The sequence below is a fragment of the Micrasema longulum genome, unplaced genomic scaffold, assembly GCF_059751315.1.
Source record: "Micrasema longulum isolate JH-2025_06_02 unplaced genomic scaffold, ASM5975131v1 h1tg000331l, whole genome shotgun sequence".
NCBI lineage: Eukaryota > Metazoa > Arthropoda > Insecta > Trichoptera > Brachycentridae > Micrasema > Micrasema longulum.
Window position 1 is genome coordinate 2,371,647 of NW_028277535.1, and position 25,359 is coordinate 2,397,005.

Genomic DNA, 25,359 nt, shown 5'->3' on the forward strand with positions numbered 1-25,359 from the left:
CAAAGACAGCAAAATAAAATATTTAAGTTAGTGTATGACCTACCCTATCTAACAGAAACTAAATACATTTTTAAACAAACTAAATAATGAAATGTAACGAAACTCTTTAAACTAGAATCCTTAAAATGTATTCATAAGTTAGCCACTGATCTAACTGTAGACGAAGACTTAAAACTTGAAAAAAACTGAAGTAAACATGAACACGATTCGAGAATATCAGAAAAATATCATAAACCTTTACAAAAGATGTAAAAAATATTATTATTAACAGTAGAACGGAAATTTTAAAAGTAAAAATATGTTGTTAAATGTATGTAACCCTTAAGGGTTTTTCAATGAAAAATAAAAAAAAAATAAAAAAAAATAGCTTGAACTATAACTCCTGAGCCTCTTTTGTCGTCGTAATTCACGTATTCGGCCTGATGTGCGCCCCGCCTAAGCAGTTCCGCGCACCGAGCTGGGTGCGTACTTTACTCGTGTTTATGAACTTAATAAAATGTTGACTGATTAATGAAGTGACAACGCCAAGTTATGGGAATTAACGCAGCCGAATGAAAAATACAAAGAAATCCGCAAAAAATATTTGCGTTAGTTGAGCGTCAAAAAGAAACTTGTTTACTTGCGCGCGCAGTAACATTTCACTCCTTATTTCATTTGGTTACGGCAAAAACTAACTTTGAAAATAAAAAATATGGAAAAAATATCACGAACGAAACATAAACATAAATAGTTATATAGAAATAATTATAAATAATTGATAAGTTACTTTTATGTAAATTTATTTTTTATTGGCGTGCATAGTAATAATTTGAATCGGGTTGTGGTCCCGTGGCTAGTGTTGCGGACTCACGGGCCAGAGGCCCGAAGTTCAAACCCCACTCTACCCCAACTTGATTTCCATTTTCTAATAGTGAGTTATTTACAACTCGTTGAAAATGGCCACCAAAATTTAAATATTTGCGTAAATTATAAGAACGCTAATATTTCTTTTCAAAAAATATTATTTATACCACTCCGGAAGGCAGACGAAGCAGAGGCAGACCAAAATTAAGATGGCTGGATAATGTGGAAAGTGACATAAGAGCGGTTGGCCTGACGAACTGGAGAAGAGCCGCAGGGTGCAGGGACGAATGGAGACAAATTCTGGAGGAGGCCAGGGCCCACAACGGGCTGTAGCGCCACCGATGATGAAGATTTTTTTTCCAATAAACAAAAAAAAAAAAAAAAAACACCACCAGACAACGATTGACAAAAAATTGAATACATATTAACTCATTGTGGTGCTACTTGTGGAAACCTAAAATTGGCTTATTTGTTATTTATTTTGAATATTTATATTTGATAAATGTAGATGAAGGTTATTCGAATAAAATAAAAAAAAATATATACATGAAAGGCTGAGACTAGCATTATCGACAACTTAAAAAAAATAGTGTCACGTTGGTTTGGACATGTAGAGCAAATGGACAGCGAAAGAACGCTTAGAAGAATTCACGACGCGAATATTGATCGATGAAGAGAACGAGGAAGACCGAAAGAGACATGGCACGACCAAATCCAACAATCACTTGAAGACGGTAAAAGTCAGAATAATCGCCGTGCGTGTATGAGAAGATGTATGAATGTAGAGGAAGCGAGGTATGTATGCAAAGACAGAGAGATATGGCGTTCTGTCTTACTGGCTATTCCTAACGTTTATTTGTTTTGTTTCTTAGTTTTCTGTCCTGATCTGATTTTAATTAAAAAGAGTTTATTTATTTAGAATGTATTTTTACACTTAAATTTTTATTAAGTTATGTATTGTATGAATTTTTTTAATGATAAAATTACTAAAGCATATAAAACTAAATTATTAAGTAATATATCTAAATAACATTTACAAAAACGCGCTACGGTAAACTAATATTTATTGTTCGCAAACTCTTATTATACAAACTAACTCGTTTACGCTAAAAACAAATTTTTCAAAAATAACAATAGCATAGTGATCATTGTGTCACTATTATTCCTTAAATTTGAAATAAACATAATAGTTCCTATAATAATGTGTTTTTATTTTAAGTCCTCATGAATATTCTAACGAATCATGCCATTAATTGCGCGGTAAGAAATACACGTATTCAGGAATATTTCTTCACACTTAACTTAAAAACGACATTTTCGGACTTAACGTTGTTATCGCTTAGGTAAAACATGCTGGTTATTCTAAATTTAAAAATATACAATATGACGCGTCTTTTACTTCTCGGCAAGAACATTCATTACCGCCTCGCGATTTTCACGCTAATACTTTCAGAGACCAATTTTTTTTCTATAAGATCGTGATTATCTGTTTGAATTGTAAAACCATCTTTGTCTTCGTGATCTAAGATCGTCAGTTCTCCTTTAAGTCAGGAGGGGCACCGTCTTTATTTCACCAAGTCAGAAATCAGGTTTCCGCAACAAATACTGGCAAACGTCGATGTTTGCTTTTATTGTCTCTATCGTCATATCTGCCGCTTAACTGCATCGGGATTTTCTATATTCTCGATTCTTGGCAACTTCCCAAGCAGTTGGTGCATTTCCCAGCCATGAAATGCTACCCGGAATTCAAATCATCGAGGATTAGGAGAAGGACGTAGTCTTCTTTCGTGCAATCAATTATCTTCGGGCTTCATGTCGAAGTTTGAATACGGAAACATAGGCGGCAATCTGCATACATTACATAAACACCAATGACACTAATAAAAATACCCGCCTTACGGAGTAAAATATTTTAAAAAATAGTCACACGAAAACGTACATACCCATAGTTACTAAGTTTCGTTATTTAAACCAGGGCTGCTTTATACGATCATTAGAATGAGCCGATGATGTATGGAGTATTTTAAATCTTTTTAGACATCAAAATGAAAGAGGTCTAAAAAGTTGCATTTTGAATCACATTGAACGTATGAATTATTAAAAAAAATATTCCATACCACTTATGGCCCTCAACCGAGGTTTAAAGTTAATCATTGTCTAAACATTTTGTTTATTATCTATATTGATAAGTAGCTTTGTTTAAGTAAATATTTAACTTAATCACATTACAAATTCGAACACGTTTTAAAACTACCTAAATGCAAAAAGTTTACACTCCACGGAACTGATTCCGTTGAGCGCCTGGCTAATATTTACAAAAACAATGCTACCCATTTATTACAAAACAAAGTGCAACTCACGCCCTTAGATGCTTAATTAATAAGATATAATGCTCATTATAAAATTTAATTGGACTGATTTTTTTTCTTGAATACGAAATGACAGCTGGTTTAGCGCAAAAATCGACTTTTTCGAAAACTTCAAGCCCTGGTTGAGAATCAAAAGTATTATCGAATATTTTTTTGGTGTTTTTTGCATTCCGAGTAATCCAAAAGGCAACTTTTTAGACCCCTTTCATTTCAAAATTCGGAAAAAAAATTATCGGCCCATCCTAAAAATCATGCATATATGCTACAAACAATTGAAGGATACCTTAGAGTAATAACATAATGGAGTCGCTCATACGGAGAAAAACCATTCTATGATTATTGACAACGAATTAAGCTACAGATTACCGCAACACAACGGGCCATAGGTACTTCGGTTAGGAATCGCGAGCGCTAACCGAAACCGTCAATTACACGTTTGTTGTTAAACTAAAAACCAAACCAAACCAAAAAATTGGAACGCTTTTGTTCTATCCAATAGAGCTGAAGCGCTTCTCTAGAGCATTAAAAGTTTGAATTTTACTATTAACAATCAGCATTTGTTTTTGGTGGATCCCAATCAGATTCTTTCTTCAAATTCCTTATAATTTGAACCATTTATTTCGTTTCACCCGATTTCGGGATTGCAAAAATACTATTTATCACTCATTAATTGTATTTTAAAAGCGTATTCCTATCAATTCAGCCCTGTTAGAAAGAAGAGTTTCACAAGTCTGTAAGTATTCTGCTCACTTAGGAACATCTTGGACATTGGCACTCTCAAAACTGTGTATTTCGCTATTTTCCAGTCTGTGGCAATTTACGGTATAGTGGGCTAGGGAGGTTGCACGGCGTCTATCATAATCCCCTTAATAAATGTACAAAAATTAATACTTAGACAATTTTTTTAAAAAGAGTCATTGACACATTTCTTGTCATGCGGTTACAAGAAGAGATTCCAGCAAAATGTTCATACGATGTTTTCCTGTAATTTTAATTTTTTAACACCAAAAACACGTACGACCTTGGCTCAGAGAAATTTCTCTTTTGTGGCTCCAAGAGCGTTCAATGTCCTGGATGAACATATTTTTTAAATTTTTTTTTTAATAACAATAATTAGAGCGTTCTTATAATTTAACCCAAATATTTCAATTTTGGTGGCCATTTTCAACGAGTTGTAAATAACTTACTATTAGAAAATGGAAATCTATTTGGGGTAGGGTAGAGTTTAAACCTCGGACCTCCGGCCCGTGAGTCCGCAACACTAGCCACGGGACCACAACCATTTTCAGGAGAAGCGTACAAGTCTGGATTTTGTCTAAGGAAAGAGACCGTTGCAGTAGACTGCTGCGAGATATTACATAGATTTATATACTTTTAAGAGTGGTGTCCAGATGTTTATTGAAATACATGATTACGTCATAATTTTTTATTTCAATTTTTGCTATTATGTTATAATGTACATGCTTCCACTTTCCATTATGTTGTATCCCAACTCAACACAGGGCTCTTGGCCTCATAGAGTTAGAGATACGTTATTTTATATTTTTTTAAATGTATATGTGTTTGCATGAATAAATAAATAAACGAAAAATTGCGCCACTGGGCGCATTATTAAAAACACTTTATTTCAGAGTTCAGGCATTTACAAAAAGTACGATCCGAAACTATAAATATCAAGTAACATTTTTATAATGTATTTTGGTCTCACATTTTCTGAGAGTTAGTATATTAGGTAAGTTTAAAATAAAGTTAAGCTTAACTGTGTTTTGAACTTTTAAGGGCTGACCCAGTGGTAATTTTCTAATAAAAACTTCATAGTCTACTAAAGGACGTGTGTTCATTAACCAAGAGTAAGTGGGTTATACTCCGGGGATGGATAAATGACCGTATTCTGTCGAGCTCTGGTAAAATTATCGAGAGCATAAAAGTAAATGCACTCTAAGATCCTGGGATTATGAATTAGCCCACTTAGAAGTTTGTGTACCATTAAGTAGAATAATATAGAGATCTACGGAGAATTCTCCAGAGGGTATGTACGTATAAGGATACGTATATCTATGTATGTACCTATAAGGATACGTATATCTATGTTTGTACGTATAAGGATACGTATATCTATGTATGTACGTATAAGGATACGTATATCTATGTATGTACGTATAAGGATACGTATATCTATGTATGTACGAATAAGGATACGTATATCTATGTCTGTACGTATAAGAACTTTACATACAACGCCTATTTAAGTTCCAAGATATAATACTCGTATATTACTAAAATCATTGTTGAAAGCAATCGCACAAGTCATAAGTTTATTCGATTTAATATTTTTTGCTTTTTTTTAATAGAACAATCAAGTTTGATAATGAAAATTCTTGGTCGAAGTTTATTGTTATTTATTTTGACACTTATATTTGCAAGTTTCTAATAACTAGACTAACTGACCGGTTTAATTGCTTTTGGGATATCTTCAACACTGGTATCTTTACTTTAAAATGAAAAGTATTAAATAAGAAAAAAGCAATTAAGACTGAAAATTTCTGTGTATGATACATTTTACTGGACGTGACAAACTTATCGTTTTACTAAAATAATACAAAAATTTGTTTTTAACCCTTATTTTGGCAGAAATATTTTTTTTTGCATATTTGAAGGTCTAAAAGGCTTAGGAATCCCTTGCTCATTTTCATAACTTCATTTAGAGTCCCTTTACATGTGTTTTAATTCATAAAAAAAAAAATGAAATCACATGTACCCATAGGACACATTGCCATGAAAAGTATTAAGTAAGAACTTGTGACTATTACTTTTAGTATTGATTTTGTAAGACACTGCACAAAAGCGACGAATTCTTTATAGGTGGTCAAACACTTCATAAATAAATTGAGGTTTACTGGAACACATACATATATTTCTACATTCTACATTTCTTAATGGAACTGCATTTTAATTATATTTTTAAAAAATACGAGAATGCAAGCAGTGGTTGTCGTCAATCATGTATTTATGTCATTATGGGAATAAATTAGTTAAATTTAATTAAGACCAAGAGCGCTCGTTGGTCAAATAAAACAATGTAAAATTTTAGTCATGAATTTTATTAGCATTTTATAAAAAACATTTCAATGTATACTGAGTATTATCGTCGTTGCCTTATTCTGTAGAATTGAGGGGCACCTGAGGCCTTCAGTTAAGATGTCCTACAAAAAGACGAAATATTGAAATTTATACGTCACATAAAATGTGTTTGTACTTGAACAGCGCAAGAACTATAGGAATATTTCAGCCGGTTCGCTAGAAAAAAATCCTTATGGCCGAATATGAGTGCCGAGTATTCTACGCACGGCGCAATCCGTTCATAAATTTTGGTATCGGTAGTAAGTTACAGCAATAGGCAAACTGTCGATGATTGGATGGGAGACTATTTATACAGCCCGTTTTTCTACTCATAAAAAAGCGTTTCAGACCTTGAAGGAATATCTGTTATTATCTAACTATTTTCATTCCTTTTTTTTAAGAAATGAATTCCTTAAAAAACCTACACACATAAGAAAAACACAAGGAACGTATGTTTTTAGGTAAATTTTATAATATAAAATAAGTACTAAAATATTTTCAAAATTACTAACGAGCAATTTGACATACTTTTGCATTTTAGCTTTTGCATTTTATTGTGTGTCGCAGTACAAGCTGAGTCACGTTTCAAATACAAAATTTAAATTAACAATACGATGGTGTTAAAACTGAAAAATAAAACTACATTTTTGGTGTATTCGATAGTAAAAAGGAATACAAGTAAAAGATGAAAAGAATTGGATAAAAATAATATTTAAAAAGCCATAAAAAATTCCCCATTTTAAAGTCGTTTACGCGTTCTGTTCCAGAACTCGACCATCGTCCACGTGTACAGCAATTTGTAAGACAGGACATTGTTCTGAGTCGGGCAGGCTATCTCTGCGGAACAATGATTACCCTCACCACCGCGCGCGGCCGCATTGTACTAGTGTGAACGCGCGCGGGTGGGACCTTATGACACTAGCGATTGTCTCGATGTGATGTGTGACTTTTGAACCCGCACATTTTTTCTGCTGAAAATAGTGGCAGAAAAAAAACCTTTTTAGTATGTAATTCATCCTTTAACAATTCCAATACATCTTAGTATAAAATAAATAATACTTTTCGTGAACTCGCTTGTAACAAACACCGCCGTGTAAACATTTTCGCAGCGCTTACGTGTAAACTGCGGCCGAATTTTTGTATTGTCCTAACGTTCTGCTCTGCGCGGTCGAGGCTGTTCACGGAGCGAGTTAAAATTATATGGTCTTATCTATTGTATTATTCACGTGTAAACGATACCTTATGGAGTATATTACTCAAATGTTATGAGAGCTATATATATTTTAAAATACAGTTTATTGTATTAAACTCTTACATGTGTATTTTTTTAAATCATTTATTATACAAATCGAAAAAAAAGGATTTTTATTTTCATGCCTTTGTTGTACGTATTTATTGCCAACCTAATTACCAACGCATTAGCATGTTTGCCTATCTTGCAGGAGCTTAATGTTTAGATTCTCGCTAGAGTAGACATTAACTTTCCATACATTTTACGTCAATACTTGTTATATTATACTTGTTTTTTTAATTATTTACTATTATATTAAATTACATTGTAGTATTAGCAAATACGCATTTCATGTATACATATTTTTATTTCTTTTTTTTTCGCGACAATATATGCTTGCTTGTTTATTAATTTAACTAAAATTAGTGCGTACCGTAACACGTAATTTACTGTGTTTGCTTTACAGAATTTATTTCATAAGCTTATATCTTTACATTTTTGTTCATATGCTTACTGTTCTTTCTTGCATACCTTTATTATTATTGTTTTTTTCTACTTTGTTAGACTTTTTATTTTATACTTTCTAAATAATTTCACATATTTTTTCTGTATATTTTATTTTTATTTTTTGTAAATGCCTTTTGGGCGTTAATGAACAAAATAAATAAATAAATATGTTCGTATACCAATGCAGTGTCCTGTGCTTTATTAGGTCCGGAAAAGGAATCTTGAAATGACGATATCAGTATATAATAATAGTCCAGTCTTCTAGTGGTGATTTTCATTAATTCCAGAATTGGGTAAACGGAAACACGACGTCAGCTGACAGAAGAAAAACTATTGCTGATAATAATTTGTTTAATTGTATTAAATATACCGTGACTGTGGTTGTTTTACATATTTCCTCCAATGGCGTGTTCGCATACATTGTATTATTATACATTACTGATATTCTTAGAATTAGATTTACATTCCCCTATTTATACCCTTGAATCGATGAATAAATATATCAAACACCGTGTTTATCAACATATTGGTATAGTGGTCGGAGAATCAACAAATGAAGAAATCGAAGAGTCGATGAATCAACAATCGTAATCTATATATACCTATAAAAGGCAATGTTCGTATGTGTTCCTCGATGGAATAACTACTGAATCGATTTATGTGCGGTTTTCAGCGAAATGTAGATCTTTGCAGTGAGCATATTTTAAGCTCTTTAAATCTTCAAATTATAAAGTTGAAAAATAAATGGGAGCTTAAATGTTTTTTATCGTCACCAGGGCTGCATTCGCCGAGAATGTATGTGCAAAAAAATGTAAAGATTATTTTTTTTTGTGTACAAACAAAATATGTTTTTACATGTTAAAAAACAACATTAGTTTTTTATAGATGCCAATCAGTTTATTTCCTTTGTGTAATTTCTACCAATTTATTTATTTTTAATGGATTTTTGAACTACCTTCTTGAGTGTACGTATCGAGACGTTAAAATAGCCGGCTTTGTAACCGCTCGATAGATAAATACGACGAGACGATCTTTAAAAATACCGTCTTGGTATTTGTCAAAAGTAATAAAAATCATGTTCAAGCGAGAATTTTTCGCTTGAATTGGAGTTTATAATCTCTTTGAAGTGGGCACTTTTTATGACATAGGCTTATTTAAAATAAAAATGAGAACTACTTTCGATTTCGAAGTAATGAGCGTGGACTGAATTTTCGGGATCATTCATTGGTTGGATTTGATTATATGCTGGCGAGATGATAAGTTGGTAGACATACCAAGGTAGATAGAGATACTACAGAGGTTAAGTGTACCGTCTCGATACGTACAGATGAAGATAGCGTTGATAATCGCGGCACGGAATTTATTCCGAACAAAGGCGCGAATTCAGACTGCTCAGCACAAATAAAATTATCAAAAGATCTGAATAAAAAATACAACAAATATATAAAAATATAACCAGACAGATGACAAATATTTGAGATAAGTAAATATGAAAGTTAAAGCATTTATGCACGGTTCTAGTTAGTAAGCACCTGTCGAGGACTTTTTTTATGTCTTATATGGGCGCACATAACCGTATATAAAAGCTGCCATAGGCCCTTTTCACATATGCCACGCCAATCCAACCGGGTGGTAATTCTACCGGATTCACCCCACAAAAGGTGACACGTTTTGTTTGCGTTTGTAGGATGAACGCGGTAAAGTTACCGGGCCGGGTGGATTTGCGTGGCATGTGTGAAAAGGTCCATAAGGGCAGCGTTCTCGAAAAACACAATTTTTGAAGAAGATTTTTTTTTTTTTAGATTAACATAAACTTTTTACTGGGCAAAAAAATGATTTGGTCAAAAGCGGGTAAATAGAACGCCCCGAAAGATATATTACACATACAAAAAAAAAACTCGTATGGCTGCTAAAAAAATTTAAACTTGCGGAGCTCACAATGCGTGCTAAAAATTAAGGTGTGACTCGATCTGTTGATTGATGTGAAGTCAATGAGCTGAAAATTTTACTTATGGGGGTGATATTCACCTGACTGAATTATTGCTAGGCAACGCCTGAAAACATAAAAAAAAGTATGCCTAGACTTCCATATTTCCTTCTCTAAAATGTCACCCATATCTCATCTAATAAGTTTATCTTAATAACTCCGCAGAGGGTGAAATCCAGTTTTTGTCTACAATAATTTGGACAAACTCAAAATATTGCTGATAATAATATATAGCTGATTTAAAAAAAAATATATAACTAGGTATAGCAGTGATATAGTAGAGTAAATAATGAAATATAAATGCTTGTCAGTGAATAAGGTATCCCGGCAAGAAGACGAGAAACTTTATTTTCGGGAAACCAAAAGTATTTTAAGTGGGGATTAAGATTAGAATTAAGTCAATAGTTATTAGTTTTCAATTAAGAGTAACGAATTTCAGTCCATTTTTTTTATTTTTTAAACATTGAATGAGGAAGTACAGTGGTTTATATATCTGGACAGTATTCAAATCCCTTTATGAAATGGCTCCAAGATACCTATGGAACCTTTATATTAAAGAAAATACTGGCAAATAAAATCTTCTCTTAGCTCAGCATTTGATTCAGGCCGTGGAAAACTTGTCGAAATCCGGCGCTCCCCAAGCACTAGATTCGGAGATCGTGCTTTTGCCGTTGCCGGCCCCTCTGGATGGAACCAATTGCCTTCAAAGTTACGATTTATCGATGGTCCCAGTCAGTTCAGATCCCAGCTAAAATCTCACTTCCTTAATATATCATACCCTCAATTTTAAATCAGAAAATATAATATGTAAAGCGCCCAATAGACACAATATTTCAATATCATTGATATATAAATCTGTAAATAAATTATCTGTTAGGGCTCTACTTTGGTACAAATTAATTAGTCAGCATGCGTCGCGCTCCGAGTATAAACACAAGTTTGTATATGATTATAACACCAGGTTTACTAGTATGGAAGGGCTAGCTGTTAATAGATATTGCAATAAAATAGGAGTGAGACGTTTGCTCAAATTATGGTTACTGTAAAAAAGTTTTTTGTATTAGTGATAGTTTTTAGTTTTTCATAATGTAATATGTAATGTTTTTCAAGTAAAATTACTGTTAATGTAGGTTAAGTGTAAATAATCGATGAAATTTATAAGAACCTGCTGACGAGTTGTATGTATGCAACTCAGCAGGACTTTAATTTAAGACTATTTTGTAAATATTTTTGAAAAAAAAAAAAAACTTGTAATTTTATGTATCGTATCATCAGCGCTATGATTTTCTAAAGTTTTGTAATTTTGAAATAAGTCCACCCGTGGCATCACAAGTGCTCGCCGGTGAGTTGGCTTCCCGGAAACTAGAAATTTATAACAGCACTCTTAAGATTGGTTGATTCGGAAGAAGTTGTGAAGTAGTTAATTTCGATTATTATTTTCGTACATTTTCGAGAAACTTCGCTGGATAATTAAATGTTCTAATTTTTATGACGTGCAAAAAAACATTTTATAAATCTCATTTCCCGCAGCACTGAACTTCCAATTTTTGTTAGTAAAGTAGAATAAACCCATTATGTTTCGTGCCTCCAAACCAGAGATGATGCGAAAACGTCATTATTAACACCCAATATAATACATATTGTAGCGACAAAGCTTGTTCATACTTTTGAAGGGAAAATATGGTTTTAAATACGGCGTCGTTCCAATATTGAGTGCCTTTATACGGCCCATTGGAACAATCCGCGCTCGGAAATGGCTCGCGAGGTAGTAAAATGGGAAAATGGCGAAATATCAAAAGCAAACCAACGGGAAATGTCCACACTATGTACCGGTGGCGGTGGGAAGAATTATGTGGGGAGGATGCCACAAGCACGAAGACAAAACATAATATATGGAACCACTGTGCAGAACTAACATGTCAATGGTTATGCCGGTGAATAGAGCAATTTCTTTGCATAAACAATAAAAATATAAAAACATAAATAAAGTAGTATCGCTTCGGATGTTAAAATATTTTATGACGTTGAGACTTCTCTTGGGAAAGCATTATTAAAATTGTAATGCTGTTATATTGTGCTATATAATGTAAACATTTAGGGCCTTACTTATCAGATTTCCTTATACCAGGTTAACATTTAGAAAAAAACTATACCTGATTTAACTATTTATAACCGATATAAAAAAAGCTTACTTAAAAAAATATTTGTTACCTGGAATAACAATTCAATGGTTATTTCATGCTTAATTTTTTTAAACAGTCAATACTAATATGTGCGCGTGCGCAGTAACTTTTATAACAACAACAAGCAAACGTCAAAGTCAAATCAAGACTACTGTCAGCGTAATATAGAACACGGAGAAAACCGTTAAAAAAAGAAATCAAAATAATGAAGAAGAGGAGAAGGTAAAAACGAGTTCTTTAGTTTATTCGTGTTTCTTCTTTTATCACAATTAATTAAAATACAGACAAAGCATTTCAGATATAATTAAAACAAATAATTAAAAATCACTTGAAGAAGGTCGAAGGACTTCAAAATTGTTTAAAATTGAAAAAAAATATCTTACAATCTGTCCATTTTGATTAGGTACCGAAAAATATGACTTTTGACAGATCTCGTGCTTATTCCAGCGTTATACCACATAATATGCAGGAATAAGTTTATATGGTCGCCATCCCAGATTTAAACCGAGTTTAACTCTATGCGAGGTTTATAAGTAATACATTTTGATATACCATCATTATCCTACCACTATAATTCTCAAGCTTAACTTTATACCCGATTTATAAGTAAGGCCCTTGGTATAATAAGTAAACATCTCGCCACTTAACATTTCCTACGGCTAACACATAAACAGATATGAGTTTACCTTAAGAGCGTAGGAAAGCTAAGATGCCGTACGGTCTACCATAAATTAATAATGTACCATTAGCAATTTAGATTTCTGTAATGGTTTTGACGTCTTAATGAAACGAAATGTAGAGAAATCGTTAAATCGTGAAATCGAAAATTAACGTTAACTCTTAAGAGGAAATGCGGTCTGACTTTTCTTCTTACAAACGCATTCCCGTATTTTCTCCCTGGATTATGGTAATAGAGCAATGATACACGCACTATAAATACTTATCATTGACGTGTCTCTATCGATTTGTTTTTTGATAAATTACAACTTATAGAATTTAGGAGCATCCAATAATTCTTAAAAGAGCCCAGTTCAATCTGCCGTATTTTGACGCACGGTATCCACCTATGATAAATATGTTAAAAAATGCAAAAGGTAACAACACAAAAAAAAAAAAAAAAAAAATCGGTTAGTTTTGGAGTTCGGAAACCGGGAATACGAGACCTCAATTCTGTCATTTTAGTTGGGCATAATCAGTCTAACGTGCAGTTGTTTTTTTGGGACAGTATCGGGGAAGCATACTCGAGAGAGTGACAAAAAAAACTGTGTTCAAATATATATTTATGAAAGTGCTCTGCCACCGCATCACCTTAATAATTTATTTGTTTTTTTCCAGTAAATCCGCCAATAGTGCAAAGTCAATTTTTTCATATAAAACAACAAAAAAACATCTTTCGTTTTCATAGAAGAATGTCAAAATAACTAACTTACAGATTAAAAAATTAAAAAAAAAAATTTAAAGGATTGCTGAAAAATCCCTCTGCTGTGTTACATTAAGCATAAGACAAGATATTTTGAAATACGGATATTAAAATATAAAATTCTATTTTCCATCATTTAAAAAAATAGTCAAAAAATTTAGGTCTGTTAAAGCAAAATAAGATTTCGTCCAAAGTGAGTTACGATAAGTCTTCATGCTGTTTAATAATTCCTTTTCCATAATTTATAAAAATAAACATTTAATTTAGCCTTGTTATAGCAAAATAAATTTAAAAACGCCCTCATTTTACATGCGTGCGTTCCTAAACATTGTTAATAACTGACTGAATCTGTTTCACACAAACACTGGCCACAGAACAGCGTATTTGTCTTCCTTGTTATGAGTTCTATCTCCGTGCTCTCTCTTATACAGATTTATTGCTGTAGTGGCGGAAATCAATTCTTCGCGTAGCATGGATAATTTTGTATTTAATATCCATTTTAGTTGTACAAACTTTACGTATCAAATCCGGTGTGAAAATATCAATTTAAAGATAACAAAAAATACAACTTCCAAAATACATCAAGTCTAGTAACGTGTGTAGACCAGTGAGACATTACAGCCATGCTGGAAATAAATGAAATATATATAAATTCTTTTATTATATTTATGTAGACTTATGTGCACACAAAAATTCAACCTTCTCCATCATAAGAAAGTACTTCAACTCATACATGTTTTAAATCATCGAGCTGCTCACAAGGCCATGAGTTTCAATGAGTATTTTATTAACTAACCTCAGTTCCCTGGACCTTCAGCTTCATGTGATCTTCTCTCGTGGTCTTCCCATCCTTCCTCTTCTTCCAGCAGTACCCATCTCTTCTGTATCTCACCTTTTTCCTGCTGTACAACAGCATAGAACCACTCTTCGGCCTACAACAAACAGAAACACAAAATATTATAAATGTGTTTCATTAGATATTACAAAATATGTTATTTTACTGTATTAAACAAATTTCACGTAATTAAGAAATGAAAATGAAATGGACTATTAACGACCAATATAAATCATGTATTATTTTTTTTATCGTCAATGACTTCGAATCATTATTATCTTTCTTTCGTCATTTAACCTTTTCAGCGGGGGTGTTCATTCAAATATAAACGATTTTTTTGGGTGAATTGGTGATCGACATTACACAGAAAAATGCTCCTTTTTATTTTGACAGCTGGCTTTCGCCTGTTTTGAAGCGAATTCCTGTTGATTTGTTGAGTGATATTTAGGGCAAATTTTATTTATTTTTCACTAAAATTCGACTTATTTGATTAAACAAACATAAGCAATTATTACGAGTTATAAAATACGAAAGCATTGATCACAACATGCTAATCTCCAGAGTCGACAAAGAAACGACAGCCGACGCGCATGTAAAATTCGACTTATGCAGGCATATACAAAATATACCGCACGTTAAAAATGACTTATGTGCGGCGTTGTTACATAAACCGTTTTTAATGTGCATGACTTCGGATGCCGAAAAATAATTCGATTTGTATTTTAATAACTATTTCTTATTTTAACAAAATTATTATTTTGAAGATAGAGCGGTAAAAACTAAATCGATTAGTTATTTGAATCAATTTCGTAAGTATTTTTGCCTAAGTCGTATTTAACGTGCAACGAAGAAATATTTATTAATTCGAAATTACACTTATTTACAAATTTTTGAATTTAATCAGACTTTTTAGGCTGTGCCCGTGTCACATTGCAAGATAAACACATGTTTCATGAAATATGTCGATTTATTATCAGTTTTAGAGCCAGCGCAGCGTTTATTAGCCGTTTAAATGCCAGACAAATCTAACACATTTTAGTATACTATTGAGAAAGGAAAATTCTGTTAATAAGGATTAGTTTTGCTGGTCTTGCTAGAGAAATTATCTCTCTATTCGTTTTAGGGAGTGTGTTAAATTGAAGGTAAAATATGTTCTAGATATTACATGCAAATGTAAATACCGCACACGCGCATGGGTGCAAGATATCTCGCTTCTGGTACATAAAGGATTAAAAATGAAGGTGTAACCAGTGGAAAGATACATTTTGAAGGAAAGCGATTATAAAGTTTGATGGGCTCTGAAAATTCAGAATTTTAGTTTGCAAGCCTAATAGGGAAAATCACAGGATACGAATGTCGATAAAAACATTTAAAATGGATTTTGAAAAATAAATTGTATTTTAAAATCAATTTGGAAATAGCGGAAAAATGCTCAAAAAATGTTCAAAAACATGTCTTTACAAAAACGCGATATGTTCGGTCTTGACAATTGTGACGTCAAGATTCGTGACGATGTTCTATTTAAATTGAAAAGGTCACAAACAAAGATCAAAGTTTAACTGAATCGTGACGTATTAGAGGCGTGGCCAATACAATGAACCATTTGCGCGGAAACTTAACATTTAAAAATATTTTTCATGCTACTGATAAGTCCAAAAAAGTTTTTTTTACTTGACTGTATTTCATAGACCCTCATTAAAATTTTGATTATTTTCATTGAACATTTTTATTCCTAGACTGCTCTTGTCGATTTGACAAGTATAATTTACTATCAACTCTGCCTCAATTAATCCCATCGCTTCGCTTGGAGCAGACGCCCCCAGCCATACACCCAGTCACGGCCACCCTCATCAACAAACCTAAAACCAACAATATGTCACCATAGGTAATTTCTGTGTGATGTGGATACCGCGATCTTAACACATGTCATATCCCCTTAAACGCTGCGGGAAATTAATAATACAAATTAACAATAAGACATTTTACATCTGGGACGAAATTTCTCAAGCTGGTTCTTGAAATCGTGCTGTCTTTTGGATCAACATCTCACAAGAAAGATATCCTTACAGAAACGAGGAAACTTATTGGATAAGAGAAAATGAAAGTCTTAGCATTTACAGAACTTATAACACAGTATATATCTAGACAGAGCGCAAATTATTATAACTTAACCAGCCAATGATAGATCTTATACACAAACAAACATATGTACCATCACGCCGCACTATAGAAAATGGTAGAACAACGGCATATCATAAGTGATTTTTACCAATGTTGCTACTGAAACATTTCAATATATTTTTTAAATAGTGTAAGAGTCAAACTATAGAGCAATGTTAGAATTTTAAATTAAGTAAATATAATACATTTTTTTCAATGCCACAATTTGTATTTTTTACGGATGCCATTATTAATCTGTTCACTTCATCACTTTAAAAGTTATTTTTACATTAAACTTTGGAGGAATAGATATAAAGTATTATATATTTCTGAAAGATTCATTTTTTAAATATTATGAAATAACTAAAACATTTTGATATTTTTCTTTATATATACATTTAAAATTATACAATATAATAATATTCAAAAGTAGAAAAAGTTCATCGAGACTTTTGACTGTCGCTCACTTCTCCCCATGCTTGTTGTGTCAATGTTGTTTTGTCGTCTAGACATTCATAAAAAACATATTTTAAAATTAGCTGCCAAAATTTGCCCATCACGAAGTTACTATAAAAATGTGATAAAAGTCAGAAAACCAAAAACTTTCAAATGTTGACGATTTATGAAAAATATTTTCATATTAGTTTTCACTATCAAATCATTTATTGATACGTATTTGTGATTTTATAATAATAATAATAATAACCCACCGATATTATATAAATAGTTTGGATACATATTATAATCAAATGAACACTATTTTTTATGTTTTCAATGTTATTTTGAATATTTTATTGTATAAAAATAAAAATATCGTAAAAATAAATATTTCATTTGAAGCTTTTAAGACTATTTTATATTGGTGTTTTATTTTTTTAATATAACTGTAAAAATCAAAGAGTTGTTGACTTTTGATCCGAAACCGACCTTTATTTCAATAGTGCGCCGTTATCTCATAGGGCGAGGCAGCATGCGCTGTCCGTTCATAGAACTTATATTGGCTCCCTTAATTTTACCTTAAGAATATTTTAAAAATCATAATGATATTAATAAAAACAATACATAAAATTACTTACTAAAATAAACAAATTAAAATGTTAGTTGGTCGTTTAATGCAACGATCTGTGACAGAATCAACAAACAATCGAATCAAATTTCTAAATGTGACGAGAACACCCCCAATAAACAACGACTCCTTGCCGCGGGCAAAATTACCTGCGCTTGTGGTCTGGTCTAAAAAATCTCAGCGCATCGCGTAGTTTTTTAAATAAGCAGCGAATTCATACAATTCCATATAAGAGAGGCCAAGAATTAAAAATTTAAGTCCACACCTGCGCAGTCCCAATTTAAAATGATTTCTGGTACGAATTAAAAAAAGCAATTCAAATTCTCAAATATTCAAATTCATTATCTCGTTATGCTGTGCTATATCATTTTCAAATTGTATGAAAAAAAAAACAAGAAAAAATGCGTTTTTAAAAAGTTTATCTTTTGGAATGTTCATCTGAAGTTTCGCGGTCTGGCTCTGAAACACCGTATATAATATATAACGAATATAGTTGACCAGTAACCATACAGTGTACTCTTATTATTTATTTATTTCGACGGCTTACGCCTTTAACAAAGTATAAAATAATATTGAAAAACAATTATAATAAAACAAAACACCTTAACACAGTATAAAAAATATAGAAACATGAAATAAAATCAGCAGAAAATAAGGAAATAATAAAGAAAAAATTAATAAAAAATTATAACATAGGTATGGAGCAAATTAACAATAAATAAACGGTTTGATTAAAAAAAGTATTGAAGTAACAGAGGCGATCATAGCATAAACAGTTAAACAAGTATAACACTTAGTACATTTTTATAATTTAGAAAAGAAGTGATTAAAAAGTAATGATTTTAATTGGTATAAAGATAAATAAAATAAATCTATGTTTTTTTGCAAACATGTGGAACCGCGGAAAAGGTGAGTATTTGGCATAGTTTGAACTATGCAAACAAACAGCAAAAGAAGTATTTTGTCTCGTCTCACGCTGTCTCATATAAAAATTCACAGAATTTAAAAGTTTGGAATTGTCAAGAACATTATTTAATAACTTTAAAATCAGCACTAAATCTGAAATTTCCCTTCTATAACTAATACATGTTAATTTTAACTGCTTCATTAAACATTACTAGTTAAGCTCTACAATCAAAATGCTTAGTTTGAAATTTATAAATCTTAAAAACTTGTGTTGGACCTTCTCCGTACTGTTAATATGGGTAACACAATGAGGAGACCAAACTGAGGACCCATATTCTAACTGGCTTCTTACAAGGGTCATTTATAATATGTTTAATGCATCAGCAGACTTGAACATTATTGTTGTTCTGATAACAATTCCTAGGATTTTTGTGGCTCATTCATATGGGAAACAAAAGTTAATTTATCATCAAAGATGACACCTAGATCTTTTTTTTTCTTTACAAGAGTAAATGTCGTATTACTGATGCTATGTTGAAAAACCAATGAATATTCGATTCGAGAAAACCGCATTCCATGACAATTATCCACGTTAAGAAAAGATAATTTCTTGTGCACCAGGCCTCAAGATTATCCTAATTTCTTTGAACAATCGAACAGTCAAAAGGAGTTTGAATAAGTCTGAAGATCTTAAGATCACAGTACATACATACAGTACAGCACATATGTAGACTTCGGATTCAAGGCACAACATCACCACTGTTTTATATATTTAATTTTTAATCTAAGTTAAAAACATATAATTAATATCTATATGATTAAATTGATAGTAACATAATATTGCGGGTTCTATTTACAAACGAGTTTGGATACGAATTTGTGGAACATTTAGGAATTTAAAAAAAGTGTTTGCTTCCGGTTACTGAGACTCTAAAATCAATAAGTTTTGGAAACGTAGGACAATTTATCAAGTTACTTTATATTTTATGCATAAAGATAATGTCAGCCGTGTGCTTCTGCGGAGTGTTTGGAGTTTAGAATAAAATATGAAACGAGAAACTCAAAGTAATATTTCATTGATAATAATGGAAGAAAATTATTATCAGGAATCGGAAATTGATTAAGTATTGATATTTATAGAAGAGATTATGATGTATATCTCACAATAATGATTGATAGTGACAGTGAAATGAGGGTGATGTATTGTAAAATGAATATAAGCAATATTTCAATGGAAGCATTCGTAAATAAAATATGTTATTGGGGAAGAAAATTTTAACCATCAGGATAACGATAAGATGAGGATTCTTAATGTTACAAAAAATTACGACAATTATGGTTGATATTATGACAAAGGTGACTAGCAATTATAATCTTAGTATTTACGTCTGTCATTTGGCATGTTCAAAATCATACTACTCTGAATATCATATCATCATGAATTATTCTTTGATTGGCTGACTTATGTCTTATGAGTATAATTTATTTTTTACAATACTCTTATGAGTATAATTTATTTTTTACAATATGGTATTGTTGGATGGGCCCTCAAGGGATATGTGACAATATCAAGAGATTGAAGCTGTATTTGGAGATTCCTAAAAAGCTAATACGATTTACTAAGATGATAATGTTTAAAACACAATGCATGGTGAAGGTCCAAAACACAAAATCAGATCCATTCCAGACGAACAGCGGTCTAAGGCGGGGTGATGCACTGGCATGCCTGTTATTTAATATTGCTCTAGAAAAATCCATAAGAGATGTAGGAATAGAAACAACAGAACTATTTTTAGAAAGACCAACCAGATATTAACCTATGCAGATGACCTAGACATAATCTCCAGAACTATCCTAGGATTAAAAGATGATTTCTTAAATCTAGACATGGCTGCAAGTTACATGGATCTATAAATAAATACATCTAAGACTAAATATGTGTTAGCAAGAAAGTCACAAATAAACTATGCACAGCAGGCAATTGACGTTGGGTCACACCACATAGACAATGTCAATTCCTTTATATATTCAGATACTAAAATAACTAATGCCAACAAATATCGTACCGAGATTAGATCATGACTATTGGCAGCAAAGATATGTTATTATGGCTTGTTTAAACATCTCGAATCCAAATAGTTCACTAGAAAAACTAAGACCATTAGTTACAAAACTCTTCTCAGACCGGTCATTGCATATGGTGCCGAATTCTGGGTTATGACCAAAAGAGATGAAAACATTGTATTAGTATTTAAAAGAAAAATATTAAGGAAGATATTTGGTACTGTCAAGCAAAACGGAGTGTGGAGGAGTCGATTTAATCATGAATTAGAGGCACTGTATTGCGAACTCAATATTGAACAATCCATAAAAATAAGAATATTACAATAGTTATTCCATGTGCACAGAATGAATGATAACGTACCCCAAAGAAGATTCTTTATTGCATAACGGATGGCAGACGAAGCAGAGTCAGACCAAAATTAAAATGGCTGGATAATGTGGAAAGTGACACTTATCTCTACTCGATTTCTTCCATTATGATTTTTTATCTGAGAGCAGCCGTCGAGTTAAAAATACTCGTCCAGAGTTGTTGTTCTTTTTCACACACAGAACTGTATATGTCACGCATCACTGAGTGCGGAAGGGGAAACGATGAAGATAATGTTTATAATCCAGGTCTTCCTCAAGGATCTTATGTATGAAAGTCAAACGCCCTACCAATATATCACGAGAACAAATATACCAAAAATAAAAATATTTTGTAGTTAGAAACACAAATTTGCTTTTATTTAATCATCTAAAACAATAAAATATATCAAAAACATTTCAGTTCATATTAATTTAATCTTTAACATTTAGCGCAGTGGTTAAATCAAAAGTTTACTTAAGTTAAATTAACACAGAACTCCTCGTTGTGCGCGCAAAACTTTAGCAGTATAAATATTATTATAATAATAACATAAACTCTATATTATATCTAGGGGGTAAGACAAACTAGCAAAGATCCTAAAATAATGCTCCGAAGTCATCCTCTATCTATTTTCCAGGCCAGTTATAGACAACAAACGGTTTGGAAACATATTTTTAGAAATAGCTTTATTCGATAATGGTACATTTTACAGCCACACACATCGAGACTCAATATATATATATATATATATATTTGGATAATTTATAGAGCGCCGTTTTTGTGAAAATCACCTCAAGGGCGCTGCGCAATAAATAAATACCCCACCACGTCTTGCAGCTACAGAGCGCATGGGCGGTTAGGATTCTTGTTCCTCGTCTCCAATTATGATATACAGGAGCTAGATTACAGCACGTCTTGCAGCTACAGAGTGCATAGACAATAAGAAATCTTGTCCCTATTTACATTTATTATTTTTTATTTGACAAAAAAATGAATAAAAAACAAATTTAAATTTAAAAATAGAAGTTAGATTACAACAAGTCTTGCAGCTACTGAGCGCATGGACGGTTGGAATTCTAGACCTCATTTACTAAATTTGGATATTTGATAGTTGATAACATTAGCTATTGAAGCTAGATTACTAATCGTTTTGCAGCTACAAAGTACATGGACGTGTGTAATTCTGGCCACTTAAAATTATCAATAAATTTACAAAAACAAACATTGAGCATAATAATAAATTTGTAATATGTTCGTGCTAAAAAGTAAATAATAATAAACTAAATAGATAAAGCACTTTAACACTATGGATAACATAACAGATAAAAATATCCGAAGGGTAGCTTTCGTTTCTGTGGTAGCGTAGATTCGGGATCAGCAGGCCCAAAGTTTAGAATTATCATCATCATCATTCCATGTCCGCTCCCTAGTTGGAACGTATGGTATCCAAAAAGAGCTTTCGTGCATCTCTGCCAGCTCCTGTTCGTCCTCTGAAAACAAATTCACGTTCCGCAGTTCTGATATAAACTGTCGACGAACAGTCACATTTTTTTTCATCACATTTTTTTTTTTGCACCACAACAGGCCAGGAGGCCTAATTACAGTGGTGAATTACATCACAGAGCACCCAGGCTTGTCACATTTTAATTTTTGTGTTCTCACCGGGAATCGAACCCGGAACCTTCCGTGCGTGAGTCAAGCGTCTTGACCACTACACCATGGAGGCCGCCAGCAGTGGACGACCGGGATATCGAGAACCTGATGCCTTGTAAAGTAAGCAAGCGTGGTTGAGACTCTCGGAAGGCATCCGTAGAATGTGGCCATATCGTTTCAGTAAACCATATCGTTTAAGTTTGCCCTAAGTCCATTCTCTTCTTACTTCATTCCTCACAAAGTCTAACCTCCGCACTCCCAAGATTCTTCTGAGACACCTTTTCACGAAACTCAGTATTTTTCTGTTATGGACCCTAGCGAGGTGCCTAGATTCGCATCCGTAGAGGAGAATGATGATGGTGTTGAATGATTTACCATTTCCGTTGAGGCTATAGTTATGACCGCCCCGGCAAGATTTGAATTTTGCGCCCCCCAAGACTTATTTACTATGAAGAGAAAGATAAAAGATGGCTGTGGGTCTACAAAGTGCGCTACCACCCGGCAGCCGCCCACCTGGACAGTCACAAGCTACTTGACTGTTCACGACTGAAGTAAGATGTCTTTAACAACCTAACAAATCATTACTTGCTTCCCCGTAGGGGTAGGCAGAGATGATGGAATGTCATATTACAATGTCTTAACATGTAGACCTCGTTTTCTCTACATTAATACATCTTCTCATGCACGCACGCCGATTATTCTGACTTTTGACATGTCCTTTATTTATTTGTTGAGTTTGGTCATGCTGCTATGTCTTTTTTGGTTTTCCTCGTTTTCTGCATTAACATTTGCATAGTAAATCTTTAATTAAATTCTAACCATTCTTTCGCTGTCCATTCGATCTACTTATTCAAACCAACGCAGCACTACTTCCTTGATTTTGTCGATAATGCTTGTCTCAGCCTCATATAACTCAAAATCGGGTTGTGGTCCCGTAACTAGTGTTGCTGACTCACAGATCATAGGGCCATGATTTGAACCCTACTCTACCCTAACTTGATTTCCATTTTCTAATAGTGAGTTATTTACAACTCGTTGAAAATGGTCACCAAAATTGGATAAATAAATACATGAGTATTTTGATTTTATAAATCTAATTATTTAAAAATACCTATTGTAAAAAAAAATGTTTTAATACAGAATGTCACCTCATAAATTCATAGTTTAAATGTGGTATCATTCAATATTAGAGCTGGCTGTTTTCTGCAAAATGCATATTTTAGGTTGTGTGGTCAGCCAGACTTTAAAACTCATTAAAACTGGTCAGGTAACGTTATAAAAAAACGAACGTATTATTATATTATTTGTCAAGGAAAAAAACATTAAATCTGTTCAGTAGATTTAATTATTCACTCTTTTCATAAAAGTGATATTATCTCAGTTTTACTTTTCTATGACTGGCTCAATTCAATTCAATTGAGAATTCCCAAAGTGTTTTAATTATAATTTTAATTCCCACGAATAACCACAAAATTAAAGATTTAAATATATTTTTTTAAATAATCTTCCTTTACCATTTAACATTTGAAAAATATTTTTGGCGATCCCTGCGCTAGGCGCAAGTCACTAGGCCATTATAGTCACAAGAAGCAGCCGTCGTAAAATGTTTATGTGCCCCAATTACTCCCCCTTCGTACTAAATAACGAAAAACAGAGATAAATTAATTAAACCGGACACTGTAAATGTTTTATTTCTTTTTTGTTTCCTATAAAAACGGACTAGTTACAAGGATGGATGAATAAAAATTCCCATTAACTTGTCTTTTTGGCTACCTAGCAAAAAGCTCAAGAAGGCGTACATTTCCTATGATTACCTTTAAAACAAAATATCCTTTTATTCAAAACAAACAAGTGTAAAGTGGTCACTTTAACCAGTCAATGACAGGTCATAAGCCCTGTAAATGCCTAGACTTCCATATTCCCTTATTTAAGGTATTCTCCATCCCTGTTGTAATTTGTTAATCTTAATTACTCCCGAGAGAGTGAAATCCAGTCTTTTGTCTACGAACATTTGGACAAACTCAAATATTGTAATGAAACCAACTGGTCCAAGAAGAAGTTTAAAAATTGAAATATTGTTTTCAGGCGTTGCCTAGTTTGTGAAATAATTCAGTCAGATGAATCTCTTTACAACAATGAAGGTTTCAGCTCTTTTACTTCACTAAAATCAACAAATGGAAGAAATATAATACAAAATGAAGAAATATGGATGTTTAAACATAGGCAAAATGGTGAATGCTACACAGTGTGTAAAGTGGCCACTTAAACCAGCCAATGACGGGTCATAAGCCATTTTAAAGCCTAGACTTCCATATTCCCTTATTTAAGGTATTCTACATCCCTGTTGTAATTTGTTAACACAGTTTGGGTTTGAAAAAAAGTTAACGAAAATAAAACTTTCGTCCTTACTTGTCTTGCTCTAGTTCTAGGGTTAAGGAATAAGTTCGTAGCATTTAAGTGTTTCTATCTATTCGGAAGAACTCTTTTTGCTATACTGTAATCATCATGGTTTTGAATCATTTGATTTTTAGTGATACGCCGAAGCCAAAAGTCGAGCAAGACCTCTAACCATGATCTGCGTTTGGTAGGACTGGAAGGATATGTTGCATCGGGAGATACTCAAGAGAAACAGTACGTTTAACAAGGGACTTTATATTGCCCAACTA

The 25,359-nt window shown here is 32.6% G+C and overlaps 1 protein-coding gene across 1 annotated transcript in view; it reads right to left on the reverse strand.

The window, feature by feature from the left end:
* Positions 1-25,359, reverse strand: part of Camta (Calmodulin-binding transcription activator) — a 272,872-nt gene that overhangs the window by 151,117 nt on the left and 96,396 nt on the right. The window contains exon 2 of the mRNA XM_088225127.1: positions 14,457-14,592. Coding sequence (XP_088081253.1) covers positions 14,457-14,576 — 120 coding nt within the window. The 5' untranslated portion in view covers positions 14,577-14,592. The remainder of the gene's footprint in view (positions 1-14,456; positions 14,593-25,359) is intronic.